The 26,567-nt window shown below is 37.1% G+C and overlaps 1 protein-coding gene across 11 annotated transcripts in view; it reads left to right on the top strand.

The window, feature by feature from the left end:
* The window catches only part of LOC119539130, a 206,621-nt gene that overhangs the window by 26,709 nt on the left and 153,345 nt on the right, over positions 1 to 26,567 (top strand). For 10 of the 11 annotated variants that reach the window (XR_005217796.1, XM_037842278.1, XM_037842284.1 and 7 more), the window contains 4 exons: positions 17,007 to 17,171; positions 22,097 to 22,169; positions 22,660 to 22,770; positions 26,026 to 26,139. Coding sequence is in view for 10 of the 11 variants with exons in the window: in XM_037842278.1 (XP_037698206.1) it covers positions 17,035 to 17,171; positions 22,097 to 22,169; positions 22,660 to 22,770; positions 26,026 to 26,139 (435 nt within the window). In the remaining variant the exon portion in view is untranslated. The remainder of the gene's footprint in view (positions 1 to 17,006; positions 17,172 to 22,096; positions 22,170 to 22,659; positions 22,771 to 26,025; positions 26,140 to 26,567) is intronic. The other variant, XM_037842280.1, reaches the window with a different exon arrangement.

The raw sequence follows: 26,567 nt of genomic DNA, 5'->3' as shown, positions 1-26,567 counted from the left end.
TTCTAAATGAGCAGCTGGAACATGATGCCATTTACAGGAGTTTCAATACAGTATATACCAGTGTAACTTGTTGAGAGTTTGAGATAAAGAAAAAAGGAATTTTTCTTATATGTCCTTTCAAAATAGAATATTAGCCACAATTAACTCATTTAGGTAAATAATTCTTGTTTTGCCGATCTTATATAAGCACACTATTTTCACAAAGTCGTCTGTTTCTGTATTTAAAGAGTGCTACAAATCCTGACTCCATCTTTTGGTAGCCTGATAGGTATCTGTTGTGCTGAGATCAGCTTATGCTGAAAAGCCTGTTCCCATGCATCTACTCTCTGTAAAATGAACAGACACGAGGATGATAAAATTCTTTTCTAAGGCCTTCATTCTTTTCACATTTCTTCCAGAAGATTTAATTTCTTATCTCTGGCTTATAGCAGGAGGCTTTAGGCAAATGTGAAGAAAAAATGGAACAGGGTGGTAAGACTCAATGGCTCAGGTTAATTTGTCATAGTCAACAATACTAGAATAAAGGAAAGTGGAATCCTTTATTCTGAAATACCACATAATCATTCTATAAGGATTTTATTCTGTGATTACCTGGAGAGGAAAAATATGCATTGTCAGAGAGGGCATTTTAAAGATCTCTTGGTCCTTTTAAAACATGTTGGGATTATCACGTTAATAGAAAGTATTTCTTTGAAAAACAAAACAGTCAATTTGTTAACAGTTATTGCCCAGCCTTTGTACATGAACATGCTTCTGTCCAACCTGAAAATTACAAAATTGCTATATTTGTATTTATTTTATATTTGTATTAATAACATTTTACTTATATAACATTTACTTAGGTTAAACTTTTTTTTTTACTTATTTGCAAGTTCTTCTCATTTCGAGGACTTGATATACAGGATGCCTATTTATTTTTAGCATTCCTCCTTTAATAGGATAAATGAGCACATCTTTGTTGCTGTCTAGAAACTGTTTGGAAAACCCCAAAGACAGTTTTTGTATAACAGAGATAGTAATATTATTCTCAATTTGGGGGCTGAATTTGGGAAAAGCAATATCAAAAAAAAAGTTGTCAGAGGAGAAAAAATATGAGCAAGTTACTTTAAAAAATTACAGTCAATCTTTAAAATAAACTTTTTTAAAAATGAGGAATTTTTGTTTAAAAAAAATAGTTCATGGGAATCAGTTTAGGAAAATTTTTATAAAGTTTCTGAAAACTAGTAATGTCTCCAGACACTGCCAAATCACAATCAGATTGTGATTTGAGCTGGAGGCACAACATTAAGTATATTAACACCTTATATTTACACAAAGAGTTCTAAAATCTTTCCTGGCTCATTTGTATATGCTTCCCTGTTTTCTTTTGAGAGAGAAGAGAGTAAAAATTATCCACTCAGAACTTTCCAAATTTCTCAAAGTAGTTATGAATTTCAAGCCAAAGGCAATCCTTTCCCTTCCATCACAAATTCAAGCTCATTTTTAGAGTGTTTCTACAAATCAAGCAAAGCCTTCTTTAAAATTTCTATTTTTTTAACTCTAAAACCATGCAAAAATAAATTCAAATTTTATTGATTGTATATATTTTATTCTCTTTGATGGTTATTCTGTCTCTTGTAATTGGATGTCTCTGTATCATATATTCAAATGACATTTTTTTTGATTGATTAATCTCCAAAAGTTTCCCGAGGGAGAGAAAAAAAGAAAGATATGGAATTTCAAATGGACTATTATAAAATGCTATACCTCCCTCCCCCCCTTCTTTTTGGAAGAGGAAAATATTTTAAAAATTTAATATACACGAAAAACCTAACAATCTCAGTTCCTAACTTTAGCACAGATGGATCAAATGTAATCAGAGTACAAAAAGCTCACTGGTTAATGGTAGCAGCTCCAGATCTCAAAAGGCTTTTCTCCATTCCATTGGGCACAAACTATTTTCTTGATTTAAACTCTTAGTGGCACATAAACATGAAATACAGCATAGAGGATTCTATCAATGGTCAGAGGACAAGAAAATAAATCAGTGATGTAGGAAATAATCTGAGCAACATCCCATCCTGGTAGTGAAACCAGTTATCAATTTGACAACACCAGTGTCTCAAGACCCAGAAGCAAAGGAAATATGTGTCTCAAATAACAAGAGATAACAGAATTCTCAAGATAAACAAAATTAAGTCAGACATCCTGTCATTTGTTACCTCACAAAGACTAGATGGTCAGAACATTAAAAACTATATTTCCAGCACTGCTGCCACCAAGGTAAGAAATAAGTGGTCATGCACGAATCAGAACCAGCATGAAATCAGACTTAGCCAGGAAACAAAGAACAAACAAACATAATGAGTCAGAAAATGAAACACAATCAACCAGATTAAAACCCCATTGCCACAGGAGATTCATCCCAAGAATGGAAAGACGTATAACTCAAACCACCGTTGAGTTGCCCTTGGTGGACAAATGCAATTTACTTGGCTCAGGTCAATGAATACACCTCTGGTAGATAAATACATAAAATCTTGATGGAACCTATAGAATTGTCAAAGGATACTCAGAAGCAAGCATTTAGAAAAGGAAAGCTTACTTTCAAGAAAAGTTTACAAGCAACCAAGTTTAAAAAGGACTGACAAATAAAAAATACAAAAAAAAAAAAAAAAAAAAGGAAAAAAAGCACAAAATTACCAACATTACCAAGTTTGTAGTTAAGTCTGTTCGTGGTAGAAAAGACAGCAGTTTTCTCATAAGATTGTCATAGTCACAAAGTTCACCCCAGATCTTCAGCTATCAGCATTCCACTAATTGGCAATAGATTCCTTTTATTAGGGAGCTGTAACGTAAACAAAGCTTAAGGATTCTTTAACTTTGGAAAATAGAACTAGAGTGGCCCTGTTTTTGTTTGCTTATTTGATTTTATTTTTCTTAGAGTGCAAGAAGTTTTATTTTTTGACTATAGTGTACACACTTTATTTTCTGACTATGAGAATGGCAGCAGGACAAGGTTTTTTTTGTTCCTTAGTAGTTAAATAAAATTCCTTCCATAAACATTGCTGAGACTGTTGATTATTATTTAAGGTAAGAGACATAAAAACATAAGGGGTAAAATCCAAAGTTTGAGGGAGATGCTTTGGATAACAAGGATTTTTTTTTCTTTCTTTCTTGAAGGAAACTCGTATCTTTGTGGACAAGACAACAGAAAACTTCTAATTCACGGGGCTATTATAATACTAATGTCTAAAACAAATCATTAAAAGAGAAAGGTTGAGGAAAAGGACCAGAGATAAGAGGTAGAACAAAACTGAGTTTGCAAAGGCATTTCAATAAGAAGTTAAGTTAGATGCAGAAGCTGACTCTATCAGACTTCAAGGGAAAATTCGGATTTTGGAGTTAGGGTTAGGGTTAGGGTTAGGGTTAGGGGATGAGGATTGATGTTCATTTAACCCATATACCTTAGACGAGCTTCCTCTTCCAAATACTCGGACACATTTGTTTTTCCCAGAGATTTTCTAGACAAGTTTTCTCAAACTGTAGATTGTCACCCATTAATGGATCCTGACATTGATTTGGTGGGTCATGACTAGAAGTTTGTTTTTAAAATTAAACAAAGTAGAAAATATCAGAGTACATTACATGTAGTAAAAGTAAATATTACAACTTCTATTTCCAGCAGGTTTTAGTAGCAAGGTCATGTTTCCACTAAAATATTATAAATTACAAAATCTTAGTTTTAGACATTGGAACGTCATGGAAGCAACAAAGACTAGAAGAACTAAGATTTCAGAAAGGGAAGAGCCCCCCTGGGTAAGTTGACAATCCCCAGCCATTTTCTTCTTCAGGAATTTACCAATTCTAGTCATAGTCCCTTGCCATAGGGACAAGGGGCACAGAGAAACCAGGTGAGGTTTTAAAAGCCATGAATGCTGGTATGACAGATTTAAACCTAAAGAAGTCTGAAATATACCTGTTGGATATTGTTGGATGCTGAGACATGCAGGAGCCTGCAGACTAAAATATACAGTTTTGAGGTGTTTAGAAGATGAAGTCCTACATCAAACATGCAACAGGTCTCTCCCTCAAGTTTTTCTGCCATTTTCCCACAACCCTCCTTCCAGATTTTGAACTTGCATGGGGTGGGAGGCTAAGCTCAAAACCTTCCAAGGACAAAATTTCAGGGATAACGGGACCGAGACAAGCCACGCACTCAACCAAGAGTCCCAGGAGGCCACACACAAGAAGAAATCTGGGCTGAAAATGCAAAATGAAATCTGTCTCAAGGTGCTTAGGAGACCAAATCCCACCAGAGGGATGAAGCTAGCATGAAACATTTGCCCAGTTTCCCTCTCAAGAAATTTGCCAGACTTTGAAGCTGCATGGAGCAGGAAGTTAAAGAGCTAGCTAAAACATCTCAAGGGTAAAACTGAATTTTCCATAGTGTTTAAAGGCTGAAGACCTGCAAGAGTAGCAATCAGAAGTCCAGGTGAGCCATACCTGTGAAAGAAGAACAAACAAGAGGTGGACTGAGTGTAAGGCCAGAATCCAGCCCCAATTTAGTTCATTCCTGTTGCTATTAAGGTAATCAGCCTTTCATATTAATATATTTATTACAGGAAAGGGAGAACACTTTATGGGGGAAAATAGCATCACTATCGATCTCTATGGTTCTTTTATATACTAAATATAACATCTAATTATTAGACTTGGGAAGAGGCAGGAAAATGTGGTGATAAGAGAAAACACAGACAGTCAAAGCAGACCCACAGATAGTCCAGTTGTTAGAATTAGCAGACAAAGACTTTAAAATAATTCTCATAGATAAACTAAAAGAAACAGAGAAAAAGATGGGCAAAATTAATAAAATTATGTATATTTTTTTCAGAATTAGTACCTATAAAAATAATAAAATGTGCTTAAAAATACAATATCTGAAATTGAGAGCTCATTGGAAAGTTTTAACAACAGTTTAGACTCAGCAAAAAGTAGGATTAATGAACTTGAGATCAGATCAATAGAAATACCCAAAATTGAGACCAAAAGAATGGAAAGAATAAAACACTATAAGAGAACACATGGAATACAGTCAAACACACAAACATATGTGTAATTGGAGTCCCTGAAGAATAAGAATGATAAAGAATGGGGCAGAAGTAATGTTTTGAAGCACCAAAAGTCAAGAAATTTCCAGAACTGATTAAAGATATCTGCCCACATTAAAGAAGCTCAGTAAATCCCAACTCCCAAAAGATATATACAAAGAAAACCACACATATGCACATCATACTCAAACTGATGGAAGCCAAAGCTAAAGATAAACTCTGCAAAATAGCCAGCGAAAAGAGGACACATTACTTAAAAAAAAAAAGACAACGGTAAGACTGATGATTTTCTGACAAATCATGGAAGCCTGAAGGCAATAAAAGGGCATATTTCAAATGTTGAAAGAAAATATACTATCAATTTTATATCCAGTGAAAATACTCTTTAGAAATGGCAATAAAATAATGTATTCAAACAAAAGCTGAGAGAATCCATCAGTTCTCTATAATTGCCTTTCTGGAATTTCTGGGAGTTTTTATTTCTGAAAATTCAGGAGGATTACCCTGTTTAGGCCTAAAGACATGTGGCACTAAATGAAGGGCTATTTGACCACTATGTAAAGGGCTAATGTGACCAGTATCTAAACGGCTATTTGATTACTACCTAAATATGAGTTAGTACTGTGGAGCTCTGTGATTAAAAGCTCAAATAGTAGAGTACTGGGTTGTGATTGCAGTTGTGTTCATTCTTCTTATATAGCACTAGATGCCTGTTTTTAAAAGAAATCTTATTTTTTAAATACATAGAAACAGAGTTTCTGTGTTCAGAAGAAGGAGAAAGAGCTTGCATCCTCAAATTGTAACCTCCTCCTTACGCACAAGTCAGCCCTTAAGTCCTCCTCAGAATTCTAGAGTTCCTCAGTATGCAGTCTAAAACTACAAATACTGTGCACAAAGCTTGAACAGTGATGTTTCCTCCTTCCCTTCCACAAACACAATTAACTATTTACTATGTGCCTAGAATTAGGCTAAGTACATGCGGAGGCTCACAGTATGCAATCCTTCTTTTCTTACATGTGGTATCTTTTCTGCTATCTCCCTCGTCTGAGAATTCTATCATAAAGACTTGGAATCTGAAAGTTAGGGAAAACCTTAGAATTGACTATAAATTATTTCCATTCAATACCAATAGTATTTTCTAATATCCTCTACTTGAAAAGTTCAAGTAATAATAAGTTCATTATTTCACAAAGCATCTTACTCAATTCAGATGTCAAGTGTGTCTGGCTTATGTGCGTAACCCCCACTCCCACCCCACCCCCCACCACCATCCAAGATCATGTTCTATAGCCATCTAAAAGGAAAACACTAATGTGTTTGTCTGAACAACACCTACAGGGTGGTGGAACAAAGACTTTGAAAGAATGTTCCCTGGGACCATTCACATTAGCACTGTTACATTAGAGAGAAATAAACATCTTTGTTCTTTACTGGATAATTATGTCTTTTTGCTAAAACAGTTTAGCCTTATCCCTACTAGTGCATAAGTTTGCACGTAATTTAAAATAGGAGAAATTTCATTTAAACATTTGGAAGAACATTTTGATGATCAAGATGACCAAGCATCAAAATGGTTACCCAGGGAAGTTATGGAGTATCTAGCTATGCAGATCTTCACAAATAAGATTGAATTGCCCCATAGTTATGGGGTCAGCTTGGTTATCAGTTTAAATCCTACATTTGCTAAAATAAAAATCATTGCTTTATTTTGATACCCATTATATTACCAAATTTTAGGGAATTTTAAAGGGCTTGAAGCCGTGTACTCATAGATGGATTTATTATAATTACTGATATATTTTATCTTATTTCTACCATACCTTTTTGTTTCATTTCCCCCTCCTTTCCAGCTATCTGTTGTACTTTTAAAAGATCCATCCCACCCATCCCATCCCTTATCCCAACTTGTTTGGGAAGCTCTAGCTTGCATTTCTATTCTTTAGGTAGTCACCTTGAACTTTTTAAGATACATTATACATTTTCCTAAAACAGACCAAAGTTATTCAGTTTCTAAACATGCCTATTTAAAACCCACCCAAACCTGCCTTAACCACCCATTGAAACCTCCAATGCCTGCTCCACCTCATCTTCAAGTTTAAATTTTATCACTTTTTAAATAGATAAAAAGATTTTTTTTCACAATCAATAGTTAATTAAATGGACTTATGTTTTGAAAATAGGCTTTTAAGGCAATTCCTGAACATCTCTTTTCTGAGACTTTAGATGAGGGCCCAGTGCCTGCCTGACATGCATACAGTATCCAATAATAGAAACTCCTATCCACAAATAAATAGTTGCCTGTCTCTTTAAAGCTAAACATGAGTGCTTAGCAGGCATGGCCTCCTGTGGATTGGATCCATTTCATGGACAGTTGTCAAAGCCTGACCTCTCCTTATGTTAATTTTCTGTATACTTTATTTGACTCTGTAGAAAGCTAAATGCAGGATTAAATGTTCTCATTTCTGAGCTGTGAAGTGTTGAAACTGATCAGGAAATGAAGACAAATGTTCATTCTCTTGGAAAAGACTCATCTAGTCTAGCTTTCTGCCGCTCTTGGCTGCCGGCTAGAATGCAGCTGTTAAGGCAGCTGTTTAACTGTTTGCCCAACTGAAATGACACTGCCAAGTGGCAAATATTTTTCATAACAACACTTTACTTTTGCTAACAACCATAACAGTGCATTTTATTGAGCTCCAGCAGTGTGCCAAACATGACAGATTTATTACTCAGCAGGTTCACAACCAGACTGAACATGCATGCTCATTTCCATTTTTAATATTTATAAAAAGAATAAAAAGCTCCCAAATGAAACCTTTACACAAAACATCTTTACTCTTTAATTAATCGCTGCAACTAAAGCAAATGAATACAGGAAATTGAAATATCTCTGAAAGGATAAATGAAAATCTAGAAATATCAAAGGGTAAAATGGGCTTAAACGAAGCCTGTAATGGTTAAGTTCGTGTGTCAACTTGTCTAGTTTATGGTGTCCATTTGTTTGGGTAAGCAAACTCTGGCCTAATTGTTACTGTGAGTATATTTCATAGGTGGATTTGTGTGTATAGTCAGTTGAATGTATCTACAGCCAATTGCATCTACCATCAATAAAAGAGATTGTGCTCAGCAATAGGGGAGTCTCCTCATCTCAGTTGGAGATCTTAAAGCCAGAACTAAGGATTTCAGAAGTCAGAAAGAAGAACTTCTATCTTTACTTCAGCCAGCAGCTTCTCCTGGGGAATTCAACTTCACCTTCAATGGCATTTCCAACTTAAGGCCTGTCCTACAGAATTTTTCTTTTATTATGAACTTTAACATGTATACATAACAGTGATGACTTTCAAAGTATGATTCAACAAGTAGTTAGGGAGCAAATTTCAAAGAATATCATGGCTCACAGTTCCACAACTTCAGCTATTTCCATTATTGTAAAATATACATATAAAAATGTGTTAACTTTCAATATACAGCTTGACAAGCAGTTACATAGGTAATTTCAAAAATTGTTATGGGTTACAGTTCCACAGTCTCAGTTCTTTCCCCATTATGCAATATAAGGTATATACAGAAAGGTGAAGACTTTCAAAGCACAATTCAATGAGTAGCTATAGAGCAGGTTTCAAAGGATCTTACAGGTTACCGTTCCACCATGTCATTTACCTCCTTCCAGCTATTCATATATATATATATATATATATATATATATATATATATGTATGTAAAAAGTTTCACTATTCATAGACCTTTGTTAAATCTTATCTTGTTTGTTGCTACCCCTTCCTCTCATTTAATCTCTTTATCCATCTTCAGGGGTATCTAGGCAGTGAGCACCCTAACTTGTTCATATTGAAAGGGGATGTCAATAGTATGGGGAGGGGACTGCACTGGATTGTTGTTCTTAAAGAGGCTGTTGCCTCTGAGTTTTAAGACTTGTCTGGCATAGGAACACTGGTGGTTTTAAGTTTCTGAAAGATCAAACTTAGTGAGTGAATCTTTTATAAAATCTCAGTGATAACTTTCTAGGTTATCACTGAGACCTAGGTATTTCAGGACTATTACTGGTAAGAGCATGGCATACTGTGGCCATCGAGATATCTAGCTGGAGCTTGCATAAGAGAAACCTCCAGTATAGCCTCTCGACTCTATTTGGGATCTCTCAGCTACTGTGACCTCAGCTTGTTGCCTTTCTTTCTTCCCCCTTTTGGTCAAGTAGGCATTTTCAATCCCTTGCTGCCAGGGCCAGGCTCATTCCAGGGAGTCATGTCCCATGTTGCCAGGGAGATTCATACCCCTGGGAGTCATGTCCATCATGGGGAGTGGGGCAGGGGTTAATGAATTTATTTGCCAAGTTGGGCTTAGAGAGGGAAAGGCCACATCTGAGCAACAAAAGAGGTTCCCTGGAGGTGCCTCTTAGGCATAATTATAGGAGGGCTTAGCCTCCCATTTACAACCCTCAATTTCACAAGAGCAAGCCTCAAGTCAAGGACTTGAATTATTAAGTAGTGGGCTCCTAATTTCACTTAATATCTGGTCTATCCTAAGATAAATGGTCAGTTTCTTATATTATCTTCACTTAGTTGTACAATCATCACTCTCAACTTTAAACAATTATCATAACATAATACATCCCAGAGCTCTTATCATCTGCTAATTATTCATCCCTAGTATTAGTGTAGTGTTGGTAAGATACTCGTATTAAATATAGTCTTTAATATATAATGGGTAGTTTTTCCATACCACTCTGTTGTTAACACTCTGCACCAGTATCATACCTTGTAAGTATATCGTGCTAACATTTATTTAGGTTTGTGGTGCTACTCTGTGGTTTACATGCTTTTAAACACCCATTTATGAACATGTTCACCTTCAGCGTGTCACTGATACTCATAATCCCATTAACGAACCATAGTCACACCTGACCATTCCCGTACCATTAAGTTCACCCTCATTATCATATGTGTACATATTAGATTATCATTCCCCCTTCTCTAGCTTCTGTTCATCTCTAGGATCCCTATATACTACATTATAAGACACTTATTTTACATTTTTCACAGAGTTCACATTAGTGGTAACATACAATATCTCTCCTTTTGTGTCTGGCTTATTTCATTCAGCATTATGTTTTCAGGTTTCATCCATATTGTCATATGTTTCATGACCTCATTCCTTCTTACTGCCGTGTAGTATTCCATCATGTGTATATACCACATTTTGTTTATCCACTCATCTGTTGACAGACACTTGGATTATTTCCATCTCTTGGCAATTGTGAACAATGCTGCTATGAACATTGATATGCAAATATCTGTTAACGTCATTGCATTCAGATCTTCTGGGTATATACCAAGAAGTGAAATTGCTGGATCATATGGTAACTTGATATCTAGTTTTCTGAGGAACCAACAAACTGTTTTCCAGAGTGGCTGTACCATTATACAGTCCCACCAGCAATGAATAAGAGTTTCCATTTCTCCATATCCCCTCCAGCATTTGTAGTTTCCTGTATGTTTAATGGCAGCTGTTCTTATTGGTGTGAGATGATATCTCATTTTGGTCTTAACTTCCATCACCCTAATAGCTAGTGAAGATGAACATGTTTCCATGTGATTTTTAGCCATTTGTATTTCCTCCTTAGAGAAATGTCTTTTCATATCTTTGCCCATTTTATAGTTGGGCTGTTTGTACTATTGTTGTTGAGTTGTAGGATTTCTTTATATATGCAAGATATCAGTCTCTTATCAGATACATGGTTTCCAAATATTTTCTCCCATTGTGTTGGTTATTTCTTCAACTTTTTGACAATTCCTTTGAGGTATAGAAGCTTTTGATTTTGAGGAGTTCCCATTTATCTGTTTTTTTCTTTCATTGCTTATGCTTTGGGAGTAAGGTCTAAGAAGCAATCTCCTAATACTAGGTCTTGAAGATGTTTCCTTACCTTATCTTCTAGGAGTTTTATGGTACTGTCTCTTATATGGAGGTGTTTGATCCACTTTGAGTTATTTTAGTGTAGGGTGTGAGGTAGGGGTCCTCTTTCATTCTTTTGGATATGGATATCCAGTTCTCCCAGCCTCATTTGTTGAAGAGACTGTTCTGTCCCAGTACAGTGGATATGGGGATCTATTTCTGAATTCTCAATTCAATTCCAGTGATTGATATGTCTATCTTTGTGCCAGTACCATGCTGTTTTGACTACTGTGGCTTTATAGTCGGCTTCAAAGTCAGGCTGTGTAAGTCCTCCCATTTTGTTTTTCTTTTTTTGAATGTTTTTAGCAATTTGAGGCCCCTTTTCCTTCCAAATAAATTTGATAACTAGCTTTTCCAAATCTGCAAAGTAGGTTGTTGGAATTTTGATTGGAATTGCATTAAATCTGCAGATCATTTTGGGTAGGATTGATATCTTAGCAACGTTTAGCCTTCCTATCCATGAACATGGAATATCTTTCCACCTCTTTAGGTCCTCTTTTATTTCTTTTAGTAAAGTTATGTAATTTTCTGTGTAGAGGTCTTTTACATCCTTGGTTAAGTTTATTCCTTGGTACTTGATTTTTTTAGTTGTTATTGTGAATGGAATCTTTTTTTTGAATGTCCCTTCAGTTAGGTCATTTATGTTGTATAGGAACATTACTGACTTATGTGCATTAATCTTGTATCCTGCCACTTTGCTGGAATTGTTTATTAGCTCAAGTAGCTGTGTCATCAATTTCTCAGGGTTTTCCAAATATAAGATCATATTTTCTGCAAATAGTGACAGTTTTACTTCTTCCTTTCCAGTATGGATGCCTTTTATTTCTTTGTCTTGCCAGATTGCTCTGGCTAGAACTTCTAGCACAATGTTGAAAAATAGAGGTGACGGTGGGCATCCTAGTCTCATTCCTAAACTTAGAGGGAAGACTTTCAGTCTTTCACTACTGAGTACTATGCTGGCTGTGGGTTTTTCATATATGCCCTTTATCATATTGAGTAAGATTCCTTCAATTCTTGCCTTTAGAAGTGTTTTTATCAAAAAAGGATGTTGAATTTTGTCAAATGCTTTTTTCAGCATCTATTGAGATGGTCATTTGATTTTTCCCTTTTGATTTGTTAATGTGTTGTATTACATTGATTGATTTTCTTATGTTGAACCACCCTTCTATGCCTGGCATGAACCCCACTTGGTCATGGTGTATGATTTTTTTTTTAAATGTGTCTTTGTATTCCATTTGCAAGTATTTTGTTGAGAAGTTTTACATCTATAGTCATTAGGGAGATTGGCCTGTAGTTTTCCTTTCTTGTAGCATCTTTATCTGGTTTTGGTATTAGAGTGATGTTGGCTTCATAAAATGAGTTAGGTAGTGTTCCATTTTCTTCAATTTTTTGAAAGAGTTTGAGAAGGATTGGTGTCAGTTCTTTTTGGAAATTTGGTAGAATTCCCCTGTGAAGCCATCTGGCCCTGGCCTTTTATGTTTAGGAAACTTTTTGATGACAGATTGGATCTCTTTACTTGTGATTTGTTTGTTGAGGTCTTCTGTTTCTTCTCTGGTCAGTCTAGGTTGTTCATGTGCTTCCAGGAAGTTATCTAAATTGTCTAGTTTGTTGGTGTGCAGTTGTTCAGAGTATCATTTTTCAATTTTTTAAATTTCTTCAGGATCCACAGTAATGTCCCCCCTCTTGTTTATTATTTTGTTTATTTGGGTCTTCTCTATTTTTGACTTTGTCAGTCTAGCTAAGGGTCTGTCAATCTTGTTGGTCTTCTCAAAGAATCAACTTTTGGTTTTATTTATTCTCTTTATTGTTTTTTGTTGTTGTTGTTGTTGTTCTCCATATCATTTATTTCTGCTTTAATCCTTGTTATTTGTTTTCTTCTATCTGCTTTAGGATTAGTTTGATGATCATTTTCTAGCTTCTTCAATTGTTCCATTAGTTCTTTGATTTTAGCTCTTTCTTCCTTTTTAATGTGTGCATTTAGAGTTATAAATTTCCCTCATAATACCACCTTCACTGCATCCCATAAGTTTTGATAAGTTGTGTTCTCATTTTCATTCATCTCTAGATACAAAGCAATTTCTCTTGCAATTTCTTCTGATTGTTTAGAAGTGTGTTGTTTAACCTCCAGATACTTGTGAATGTTCTAGATTATTTGATGGTTACTGACTTCTAGTTGCATTCCTTGTGGTCATAGAATGTGCTTTGAATATTTTCAATCATTTTAAATTTATTGAGGTTTGTTTTATGCCTCAGCATATGATCTATACTGGAGAATGTTCCATGGACACTAGAGAAGACTGTATATCCAGGTAATTTGGGATGTAATGCTCTATATGTGTCTGTTAAGTCTAATTTGTTTATCACATTTTTAGGCTCTCAGTTTCCTTATTGGTCCTCTCACTGGTTGATCTAGCTATAGGAGAGAGAGGTGTATTGAAGTCTTCCACAGTCATTGTGGAAACATCTATTACTTCCTTCAGTTTTGCCAATATTTATCTCATGTACTTTGGAGCACCTTGATTGGGTGCATAAACATTTATGATTGTTATTTCTTCTTGGTGAATTGTCCCTTTTACTAGTATATAGTACACTTCTTTGTCCCTTATGACATCCTTGCATTTAAAGTCTATTTTATCTGAAATTAGTATTACTACCCCTGCTTTCTTTTGGCTGTAGCTTGCATGGAATATTTTTTTTCCATCCTTTCACTTTCAGTTCCTTTGTGTCACTCAGTCTAAGATGAGTCTATTGTAAATAGCGTATTGACAATTCATATTTTTAAATCCATTATGCCAATCTATATCTTTTAATTGGGGAGTTTAATCCATTCACATTTAATGTTATTACTGTGAAGACAGTTCTTGACTCAGCTACCTTATCCTTTGGTTTTTATTTGTCAGATCTATTTTTTGCCTCTCTCTATTTCCTTTAAGTTACCCTTACTAAAACTCTTCCATTCTGTGCCCTTCTCCAGACCTCTCTCTCCTGTTTTTTTGTTTGTTTGTTTGTTTGTTTTTGTTTTTTTCCTCAGCTGGTAGAACTCCCTTTAGTATTTCTTGTAGGGCAGGTCTCTTGTTAACAAATTCTGTCAGCATTTCTTTGTGAAAATTTTAAGCTCTTCCTCAATTTTGAAGGAGAGCTTTGTTGGATAAAGAATTCTTAGCTGGCAATTTTTCTCTTTCAGATTTTAAATATGTTGTACTACTGCCTTCTTGCCTCCATGGTCCCGTCTGAGTAGTCAGTTCTTAGTCTTAGGTTGTTTCCCTTGTATGTGGTGAATTGCTTCTCCCTTGCTGCTTTCAGAACTTTCTCCTTCTCTTCAGCATTTGACAATCTGATCAGAATACATCTTGGTGTGGGTTTATTTGGATTTATTCTATTTGGTGTTCATTGGGCATCTTTAATTTGCATATTTATGTCATTTAGAAGGGTCAGGAAGTTTTCACCAACATCTTCAAATATTCTTCCTAGCCCTTTACTCTTCTCTTCACCTTCTGGAACACCAGTGATTCTTATATTCATGCATTTCATGTTGTCCATCATTTCTCTGAGATCTGTTTCAAACTTTTCAATTGTTTTCACCATACATTCTTTTGTGTTCTCACTTTCCATCATCCTATCCTCGGGTTCACTAATTCATTCCTCAACCTCTTCAAATCTGATATTATATGTCTCAGGAATATTTTTAATTCGATGAACAGTATCTTTTATTTCCATAAGATCTGTTATTGTTTTTTAATTTAATCTTTCAAATTTTTCTTTATGCTCTTCTAGAGTTTTCTTCATGGCCTTTATATCCTGAGCCATATTATTGCTGTTTGTGTGTACTTCTTTGATTAATTGCTCCAAGTTCTGTTTCTCCTCTGGCTTTTTAATTTGGGCATTTGGGTTATCCATATCTTCTGGTTTCTTCGTGTACTTTATAATTTTCTGTTGTTAGCCTCTTGGCATTTGCTTATCTTGATAGGGTTCTTTTAGGATATGCAGGATTATTTCATCATGTATCTATAATCTGGCAGAGCTACAGCTTGGTGGAGTGCACTTTCCCTGACCTACCATCAGATGGTGCTTCTGAGCCACCTCTGACCCTCAAGCCAGTTCTCCCCAACTTCATCTATGCATTGAGTGGGGATCCAAACTATGTGGAAGTCCAATCAGTGCACCAATTTTCAGTGTGCACTGGGGACTGCCAGCACGGTGGGTGGGGGCTGTGCCCTGCGCAATTTGTCAAGAAGTCTGCTCCAGGACACAGTGGACCTGGCTGTTCCCAGGGCTTGGGGTGGAGTACTCTAGGGCTGCAGAGCTGCATGTGTCACCTTCCAGCTCAAGTGCCCCACAGTCCCTGTTAGCTGTGCACCCATGAGTCCTTGGGATTGGGAGAGGGCTCCTGTGCTTCCATGCAGCAGCCTTGCCTCTAGGCTATGCACACCATGGGCTTCTGTGGAGGAAGAGTGGACACCATCACAAACCTGTCAAATCCTGAATTCCCTCAAGCAAACTCTTGGCCATGGTGCTATGAACAGTTATGTCTCAGCCAACTGCAAAGATGGCTACACGGGGCATGGAAAGCTGCCCCCTTCTGTGCTTGTCTGCCTGCTCCATCTGCCAGTCCCTGGCACAGGGGCTTTTGGTCATGGGTCTGTGAATGATTATCACCCAAGCCAAGTGCTGAGGAGAGTACCTGGGGCATGGAAGACTGCCCCTCTCTGCACTGGTCTCCCGGCTCTAACTGCCCATTCCCCAGCAGCATTCTGGGCTGAACACTCACCTGTTTTAAAGCAGTCTCTCCGTTTCTCCAAGTACATGCTCACTATGGTTGTAGAAGTCCCTGCCTAGCTGGTGGAACCCTGGAACTGCTGTTCTTGAGCTCTTTCTGTCCTTTATCTAGTGTTCTTCATAGAGGAGAACTTTGCTCTGTCTCTCCTAATCAGCCATCTTCCTGAAGTTTGCTCTATCGAATTTAGACTTGTCAATTCCAATGGTTGCATGACCCAATTCCTATGATAAACCTCTTTATATATTGTTTGTCTCTCCTGGGGACCCTGCTGATACACAGCTCAAAAGTGACTTATCCCTACCTGTCCAGGACAGGTGAGGACAGCAGTAGGCCTGCACACATGCTTTGTGGAGCTCTATCTAGGAAGAGACTACACATCCTCTACTGAATCCCCTGCAATTCATGTGGTCCAGTACTTCTGGGTTATGCAGTTAATCTATATTGTTAATTAGAATACCCACACTGGGTACTTACTAAGCAATAATGTTGAATTGGACAGGCTGTCAACCAGGAGGAGTGGAGTGGGGTGGAGTGAGGGGTGACCAACTATTTTTATTGGTAAATTCAATATGCAAATGAAAGCATTAAAAATTAAGAAAGCAATCCAAATTTATAAGCATAATTTTCTTCCAAACACAAAAGTTCATGAATCACAATCATGTTCAATAGATCTCCACCCTCAGTATATTCTCCCTAGCCACAAGGTTATGCTTTCAAAAAAGGTTATGGATAAATACTTTAATTATGTGGAGAGATCCTGTAAACCTCCTTTGTGCCAAGTGAAATGATATTAGAAGACAGCAATAACCAATGTTCATAGAAGTCAGTGTGTGCTCCCCACAAAACTTTATGAAGTCTGCAGGAAAAAGGGCAGGGGACAAGGTGAGGGGAATACATTCTCACTTAATAAACCTCTCACACCTGAAGCAGGGATGTTTGTGAAGGTGCACTGGACTGAATAAGACATGGTCAATGGAGATTCAAACCTAATTTTTCTCTTCTGTTTACTAAATGGTAATTAAATCATAAATGACAGCAGTCTAGTCTGGTTATTTCTTTAAATTGCAGAAGCATACATTTCCACCAAGTTGACATAATTTCTTGGACGTAGATACAGAGCATCCTACACACTCACTGAAGGAGTCAGCCATAAGCTTTGTGCTCTTCTTTTTCAGGAATACAGAAAAATAGCAATTGCAGACCATGGATGAAATTTGTAAGATTGCTTCCACAGAAAGGATCCAGCTGTTGGAGAAAGAACTGGCTATGCAATTGACCGAACTGAAATCTGAAATAGAAGAACAGGGAGCTCTTCAGAGAACAAGTAATAGAGCATATAGGTAAATACTGGCAGTATGAAATTGTGGTCATCATGGACTTTAGCCCCCACCTCACTGCATAATCTCCATTATCCCCCTCTTCTTTTTAAATGGACAATTTATCTTATCTCCTGGTCAAATAAATGGTGTACAACATAAGTTTCAAGTATTCCTTTCCAACATGACTACTGTCTTAGTTTGCTAATGCTGCAGAATGCAAAACACCAGAGATGGATTGGCTTTTATAAAAAGGGGCTTTATTTGGCTATACAGTTACAGTCTTAAGGCCATAAAGTGTCCAAGTTAACACATCAGTAATCAGGTACCTTCACTGGAGGATGGCAGATGGCATCTGGAAAACCTCTGTTAGCTGGGAAGGCACATGACTAGCATCTGCTCCAAACTTCTGGTTTCAAAATGGCTTTCTCCCAGGACATTCCTCTCTAGCAAGCTTGCTCCTCTCTAGCAAGCTTGCTCTTCTTCAAAACGTCACTCACAGCTGCACTCCATCCAGTCTCTTTGAGTCAGCATGTTTTATATGGCTCCACTGATCAAGGCCCACCCCGAATGGGTGGGGCCACGCCTCCATGGGAGTATCCCACCAGAGTCACCACCCACAGCTGGGTGGGGCACATTCCAAGCAAATCTAATCAGCACCAAAAGTCTGCCCCACAAGACTACATCAAAGATAATGGCATTTGGGGGACACAATACATTCAAACTGGCACAACTACTGTCCCTAAGATTTTCCTCTATTCTAGAATCGTCAAGGCAGATAGAAGCAAAGTCCTACCAAAGAAAGTGGAAAAGTGCTCTTAAGTGTTCACAAATGTCATCATCATCTTGAAGATCCAGAAGCTATTATACAAGTCATACTCAATGAAAAGAGATCTCATTTTATCCAATACTATTCTAAATGGATTTGACCTTGATTTTGATGAAAAATTTAAATACTGAAATAATGCTGTATATGTGGTGATGAATTCTGGCAAGATATTCTGTTAGGAGCCCTTTTATAGGTAAATGCTGTCAACGATTGCAATCAAGTTCTTCTAGAGAAACACGGTAGCCAGATTAGACCCTGAGAGACAAGACTCATAGGCCCAGGATGTTCATATTGTTGTATTTGTTACTGCCACATTTGATCAAGAGGAATGATATGAGGGCCCAGTTAGGTTAAATAGTTGAGTAAACATAGTGCAGATGGTGAGGGGTGGGGAGGGAAGTGCAGGAGAAGGAACAGTAAATAGGTGCATTAGTGCCTCATTCCAAAAGTGATTGTGAAGAACCAGTATTTAGTGTGTGTTGTGATTCAATCATGTCCCCCACAAAAGGCATGGTCAACTCCTGTGATGGTTACACGCATGTGTCAACTTGGTCAGGTTATGGTGTCCAGTTGTTTGGTCAAGCAAGCACTGGCCTGATTGTTACTATGAGGCTATTTCATGAATTTAAGTAATCAGTAAGTTGATTGCATCTATGACTGATTAAATCTACAATTAACTGAGGAGATTGCCTTCAACAATGAGAAAAGTCTCATCCAATCAGTTGAAGGCCTTAAAAGAAGTGATGATTTCAGCAGTCAGATGGAAGAATTTCCATCTTTACCTCAGCCAGCCAGCTTCTGGGGAATTCACTGAAAACCTTCATCGGAGTTCCCAGCTTGCAGCCTGCCTTATGGAATCTGGACTTGCCCATCCCCACAGCTGCATGAGCCAACTCCTTTAAAAAATTTGTCGGTTCCATTTCCCTAGAGAATCTGACTCCCAACCCGTGGTCCTGTCAGTGTGAACCCATTGGTAAACAGGACCTTTGAAGATGTTATCAGTTAAGGTGAGTCCAAAGATTGCCAGCCAGCCAGAAGACAGTGACGCCGGGAGGATGCAAGCCTTCTAGCCTCTGAAACCATGAGCCAATAAATTCCTGTTATTTAAGCCAACCCATTGTATGGTATTTGTTTTAGCATATGGGAAACCAAGACAGTGTGTTTTATAATTTAGTATTTAAAGCCCTCGGGAACATGAAGCAAATTGTGTGAGGAAGTAGAAAAGTCATGGAATCACATAATTTCTCTAAACATAGGTGTCTTTATTTGGAATACAAGGTTAAAAATATATGCCTTGCCCTCTCTCTAGCTAAGTCAACTTGGCAGGTGAAATCACTGCCCTCCCCACTACGTGGGATCTGACACCCCTGGGTGTCAATCTCCCTGGCAATGTGGAATATGACTCCTGGGGAGGAATCTAGGCCCAGCATCGTGGGATGGAGAGCATCTTCTTGACCAAAAGGGGGATGTGAAATGAAAGAAAATAAGTTTCAGTGGCTGAGTGACTCCAAAAGGAGCTGAGAGGTCACTCTGGTGGGCACTCTTATGCACAATATAGATAAATCTTTTTAGGTTTTAACGACTTGGAATAGCTAGTAGTAAACACCTGAAAGTATCAAGCTACAACCCAGTAGCCTTGAATCTTGAAGACAATTGTATAACAGTGGAGCTTACAAGGGGTGACAATGTGATTGTGAAAGCCTTGTGGATCGCACTCCCTTTATCCAGTGTATGGATAAATGAGTAGAAAAATGGGGGCAAATGAAACAAAACAAAACAAAACAAAAAACTAAAGGAAAAATACGGCAGTGGGGACAATTTAGGTGATCTATTTTTACTCTCAACTTTTTACTCTTACTTTCGCTTTTCTCTGGTACAAGGAAAATGTTAAAAAAAATAGATCAGGGTGATGAATGAACAACTATTTGATGGCAATGTGATCAATGGATTATATACTTAGATGATTGTATGGTATATGAATAAATCTTAATAAAAAATGTGTCTTGCTTACTTTATAAGGTTGTAAGGATCAAATGAGATAATACATGTTAAAGCATTTCAGACACTAGAAAACATCATACAAAGAGCGGGTGCTGGTATTATTATGACTTAAATGGCTGAGCTTTAGGCAGATGACTCCCCACTGTATAGTGTGATGAGGAAGTCTTCCTGAAATTCTGCTTTAGCACAGAGTGATAGGAAATCTCTGGATACCTGTATATTTCTCCACTCCCTCAAAACACCAAATGCTGCACCTGAAAGAATCTAAATGTTAATCCAAAAAATACTTATTGAGCTCCTTCTGTTTACTGTGCTAGGTTCTGGAGTTCAAAGGAAAATGGGAAATTCCCACACTGATAACCACTTTAGCAATGTCATTCCCTGTTAGAATGAAAAATCTATTGAGAACTGGAGGTTAACTGTGTCTTAAGTCATGCTTCATTTTTTGTGTTCTTTCACTCATTTTTTCCCCACAAAGCCCAGGATTTTGCAGTGATTAAGTGTTTCATAAATGCTTGCTAAATTAATAAATCAATGAATGTTGAATGAACAATACTTGGTGAACAAATGAATTAATCTGTTTTGGTTGATGTACGTATCTCCTTTATTCAACAACCTCCTTTAGGTCACTCACAGACTGTTTGAGGTTACCTGAAAGGAAAGACGTGATCTGAGTGAGAGGGGGTTGGGGCAGCTAAGCCTGTGACCTCACCCAATATCCAAACATGCCAAAGAAAGAGAAGACAAGAGGGCAGGGGGAGGGATGGGCTGCTTCTTTTCCCTGACTGCCTATATACTAGCTGTTCCTCATTCTGGTTATTGCTTCTCCACCTCTATGAAACTGCAGTCAGGATCCAGGTATCCAATAATAACAGAAATTATACATTTTATTAATTAATACTTTTCCTCTCAAGTTCCTTTCAGAGCTTGCCTCATTTTATTTGTCATCAAATCCAAGATGTGAAGTGATAAGAGCGGCATTATCTCTAACTTCAGATGGGGAAAGCAGTCACCACGTGGTTAAATGAGTTGCTTAGGTGTGAATGACCGATGGATCTCCTGACAGTTGGTCTGGTGCTATCTTCACAGGGCCACTAATTTGTGGAATTTCTGTCAATATACAGACCAACAGTGCATTTTCATCTTCCTTTAAAACTTATTCATGGGGACTGATAGGGTCATATCGACAATGTTAATCTAAATTTCATTGGCTGCAACCCCCTAAAAATCTCTAGGTGGTCTCTCAACATGTGCTCCAGGACTACCTGATATGGCCCCCTTGTCAATGTCTGCAAATTCCCATCTTGAGGAAGTGATGTCTGTGCCAGGCTTGCTGTGCCCTGATGTTCCCAAAGCTGCCAAACCTTGGGGTGTGTTTTATACCAAATGGAGAGAACACCCCTCTGCTCAACTCTGAGCCTGGCCCCTTACCACCAGGGCCACACAGCAGTGCTGCTTGTGCCTTCTTGTCTCAGAGCCCTTGGTAAAAACAGTTCCCTCATGACCAGACTTGAATAGGAGTCCATGAGACTTCTTAAACAGGCACTTCTACTATGAATGTTTTTCCGTAGGGATAAAGAGTTTAGTTAATTTTCCTGAAGCGGAAACTTGGGTTAAAATTATTTCCAAAATATTTCATGTTTGACATTTAAGGGCCATATTCACCCTCAGGTAAGTTAGCAAGTACAGACAAATAAAAATATTTTGTTTAATTATATGGTACTAGTTTTATGGGTTATCTAGGCTGATACAAATGTTTGATAAGAACTGTACTTATTAAAGATGAGGTTACTGAAGGGAATACAGGAGGGAAATAAAAATTCTCCACCTGTGTCCCTCTGGACCCTTGAGTAGGAAATAGGGGAGTAAATCAGAGGTAGAAGGAAAGACTGTGTGTGGGGAGAAGGAGTGGAAGGTTTAGGAAATGGTGAGGTATCCACAAGAGAGATTTGGACCAAGACAGGGGCATATGACCTTTACGTACCCCCAACAATCCAATATGATATGACATACTTACTCAGTTGGAAGAGGCACGGAGTAATGATGGTGGTTCGGGGCCTAACTGTGGTCTCAGTCTATTACAGCTTTTATGTCTTCCTTTGCATAAATCTTTCTGCAGCTCTGTTCGAATACCAAGGGACATTTCTTACTTTAGAAGAGAAAGGGAACAGGCACTGAAGAAAACCTTACAGGTGAGTAGGTGAGTGGGGTAGGAATATTTCAATATGACAAAAAAATAAGATGTTGATGACTTATAAAAGCCTTTAGCAGAAAAAGTTTTATTTTTGCAAACAAACAGCTGGAGTTATTACTAAAAGGGACAAAATAGCCCAATACGCAGCTCACTATTGAATCAGAGCAGGCCACTTGGAGATACCTGATTTTTTTATTTTGAAATTTTACAGTTCTTTGATATGAGGTGTTAAAACGAGTTATTTGGAAACTTAGGTATAATGCTATGTAAAAACTAACCAGATTGCCTCATCTGTCATGTGGTGATCATCATCCCTACACAGCCTGCCCTAGTTGTAATGACCAAATAAGATAATTGACAATGAAGGTACACATATACATCAGATTTTTTTAAAACTACCAGAAACTGCATGTCATTTTCTTTCGTAAACACTGATGATTTATTTCCTAATTTCCCTCTGTTTGCCTGCTGTGCTGCTCGGGATTCAGGTGGCTGAGTCAAAGCCCCTTGTTGTTCAGGCAGATGTCATGCAGAGGGAGCTAGAGAGCTGCCTAAGAAGAGAGTACACTCCTGAGAATTTACCTTTGCTTCTGTTGCAGGTAAGAGTCATTTTGCAATTTGAAAATTAAAAAAAAAAAAAAAAAAAAATCTGGAATTTAGTAGAAATGTATGAACAAATCTAGCCTTCTGGTGGACCCTCTGGCCAGGGTAGGATTTTTCTCTGTATGTGTAGTTTGAACATATAAGGACTTGGTTAGTGTATATGCTGTTCTTTGTTAGATAGCTATGCCATAGTAAAATTCAGTTTACCTAAAGTCACTAAACAATTGACTGAGTTTCCACTAAATACTCCTTTGGCTTGTATTAAGGGGCAATATACAATATTGACTAAGACAGTCTCAGTCCTCAAAAAGCTTTTGGCTGATCTGGAAAATTCTCTTAAGAAAATAACTTACAACCTCAGAAAAAAATTTTCCATAAAGATGATTATTGCAGCATTATAATAAAAGTGAAAAATTTAAATTACCTAATATTCAACAATAGGAGAAAGAGTTAAAACAAACAACCGACCATTGGGGTACTTAGAGTATTGTTCTTCCATTAAACACTTTTTAGCATAAGGAATTATTATGTCACCATGTAATATTAGTTACTAAAAACTGATACTGTGTGTGTGTTTCACATAGCTTAATAATGGTCAAATAATATATAAATGAATCCTTTGAAGGATGTATACCAAAATGTCAACCATCACTGTCTTTGGATGGTAGGATAATCAACCTCTTCTTTCTCTTTTATATATTTTCCAAATTTTCTATAATCATGTATTATTTTTATTTTTAAAATTCTTTGCTCTTTGCTCCCATATCATGAGTTGTATGTTCCCTATAAATACAAATTAATATGTTAGCAACTAGTTAGCAATGAAATAATACATTAATCACAAAGAAACAAAAGGTTTTGAGATTCTATTTGCAAGTCGGTGTTGTCATCTGCATCCAATAGTCTCTTTCCCTTTACTTTCTGGCAGTCTTCTTTCTGGCACTTTTCTTTTGTGCATATCAGTGGTTCTTAAAGGAGACAATAGGAATGAGAAGCTAGGGGACATCTTGTCCCCCAGGCACCAATTTGTAACGTCTGGAGACATTTTGGGTTGTCATTGTTTGGTGGGGAAGATACCACTGACAGCTAGTGAGTAGAGACCAAGGATGCTGCTAAACATCCTACAATGCACAGGATAGCCTCCTACAACAAACAATTGTCTGGTCCCAAATGTCAATAGTGCTGATGCTGAGAAATTCTGGGGTAGTTCTTTGTGCCTACATTTCTTGTTGTGCAGGTCTGTGAGAGGGTCGAATTTTTATAAAAACTGACAAATTCTCTCAGTCTGTTTTTCTGGAAAAACTATTTTATTTCACCTTCATTTTAGGAAGGTATTTTTGTTTAATATAGAATTCTTGGCTGATGGGTTTTCTCTTTTATAACCTTAAAGATCTTGCTCCATCGTCTTCTGGCTTACAGTTTCTATTTCTGGATAGAATGTGTCCTTTGTTCTCTGACTACTTTTAAGATTTTCTCTTAATGGTTTTAGCTATTTGGTTACAATGTGCCTTGTTGAGGTTTTCTTTGTGTCTATCATACTTGGGTTGGTTGAACTTCTTGGATTGTAGGTTTATTATTTTCATAACATTTTGAAAAATTTCAACCTAATTTTTTCAAATACATTTTCTGTACTCACCCCTCCTTCTGGGACCCCAGTTATACACATGTTAACCACTTGGTATTGTTCTATAGGTCAGTAAGGCTCTGTTATTTTTTTTTCTGCTGCTATGTCTTCAAGTTCTTTTCTTTTCTTCTTCAATTTCTAATCTGCTAATAATCATACCCAGTTAATCTTTCATTTCAGATATTATATTTTTCATTTCTAGACGTTCCATTTGATTCTTTTTGTTATTTTTCCATTTCTCTCCTCATTATGTTCACATTTTTCTTTCAATCCTTGAGCATGCTGATCATATTCATAATAGCTCTTTTAAAATCCTTATTTGATAATTTCAACATCTCTGCCATTTCTGGGTCTGTTTCTTTTCAATACTTTTTCTCTCACTTATGGGTCACATTTTCCTGCTTCTCTGCATGTCTAGTAATTTTTTGTTGAATGCTGGACATTGTAAATTTCACATTACTGAATGCTGGATTTTTTTTTTTTTTTTTTTTTTTTTTGGTATTCATTTAAAGAGTGTTGGACTTTATTCTCACTGGAAGTTAAGTTACTTGCAGATCAGTATGATCCTTCCAAGGCTTTGTTAGAGCAGTTTAGAAAAATGTTTACTCTATGGATAGTTTATCCTTATTACTAAAGTGTGACCCCTCTGAAGTCTCCACTGAATGCCTCAGGTGTTCAATGAGTACTCTTTACTCTGGCTAGTTGGAGCTTGAAAATCTCCCAATCTATATGAACTCTGAAAACTGTTCAGTTTACAATTCCTCAGTAGGTTATTCTTTGCACAGCCTTGAGGAATTTTACCCTTTTCATGCATGGCTTAGTATTTACCAACAGACTTAAAGGAGGATCCTTGCCTCAGAATTCCAGAGCCCTTTCTTTGCATATCTCCTTCCTCCCCAGTACTCTGCTCTGCAAATTCCAGTTGGTTCAGCCGTCCTAAACTTCAGTTTCTCTCCCCTCAACTTAGAGAGACCATGCAGAAAACCAGGATGATTATAAGGCTCACTTTATTTGTTTTCCTTCTTTCAGAGAGCACAGTCCTATGATTCCTATTATCCAGTGTCAGAAAATAGTTGCTTTATATATTTTATCCAATTTTCTAGTTCTTTTTAATAGAAGGTAAAGTCTCATCCTAATTATTCCATGACAAGCAGTTTTATTTTTATTTTCAGAAAGAAGACATTTTTAAAGTGTCGGCTTATTTAAATATTTTCAAGTATAAATAAAATGTCTGACCTAAGGTTAACCTCTATAATCTTACCAATATGTACTTTGTATTTTAGACTCATAAGTTCAGTTTTTAAGACAAAATTTTAAACTCAGCTTTAGGCAGTTTGAAAGACTTTCATGTTACTGCTAAGATTATTCAGTAATTGATACATGAACCTACAGTCTGTTGACTTGGCAATGAAGCATGAAGATTTAGAAATGCCAGCATGCTTTATTTAAATTTGAATGGTATCTTGAGCCAGGCGTCCTAATCTTATAGTCTTTATAGAGGAAAAAAATCCATGTCTCCAAAATAACCAGGGTCTGATTTACCTATTGTTAGCATTATTAAGACAATTCAGTCTTCTTACTATAATGGTCCTTAACTAAATGCTAAATTTCATTGTTTTTGTTAAAGTATTACACAGAAAGAATTACCCAGCTGGCCCAGAGTAAATATTTACACATGGTTAGGTGGAAGAGGTTTTGCCAGCACAGTAAAATCATGGAGCAGCTTTATCCTCTTTACAAGGTAGGAAACCCATGAGCAGATATTACCTGTGGGCTATTTTTCATAATGAAACATAATGGTCAATAAGCTTGTCAATTTTAATTCATGGCTAAAGATGGGAAGGAAGCTAATGGGTGCACCTACTTGCCTTTGGCAGAAGATTATGGTACTTATTTTTAAAAATGAAACATGAAAGAAGTTTTATATGATAAGAACGTCCCCTGCTGCAGGTTAAAAGCTTAGATGCAGATTCCAGTTACCAGGCATCCTTACACACTGACTCTTTGCTGGAATTGTTCTCTCTTTCCAAGTCCTAAAAATGTGACCATACCCTTATCAGTCAAAATCAGAACATGGAACTCTGGAATTCCAAAAGATCCTTATTTGCCCTCCTAAACAGCATTACCCTATGCTTGAAAGCAAATGACACAAGGAAACAACCCTGGAAA

This window comes from Choloepus didactylus, chromosome 7, assembly GCF_015220235.1.
Source record: "Choloepus didactylus isolate mChoDid1 chromosome 7, mChoDid1.pri, whole genome shotgun sequence".
In the NCBI taxonomy this organism is placed as follows: domain Eukaryota; kingdom Metazoa; phylum Chordata; class Mammalia; order Pilosa; family Megalonychidae; genus Choloepus; species Choloepus didactylus.
The sequence above is the reverse complement of the archived record's forward strand: the minus strand, read 5'-3'. Positions and strand labels throughout refer to the sequence as shown.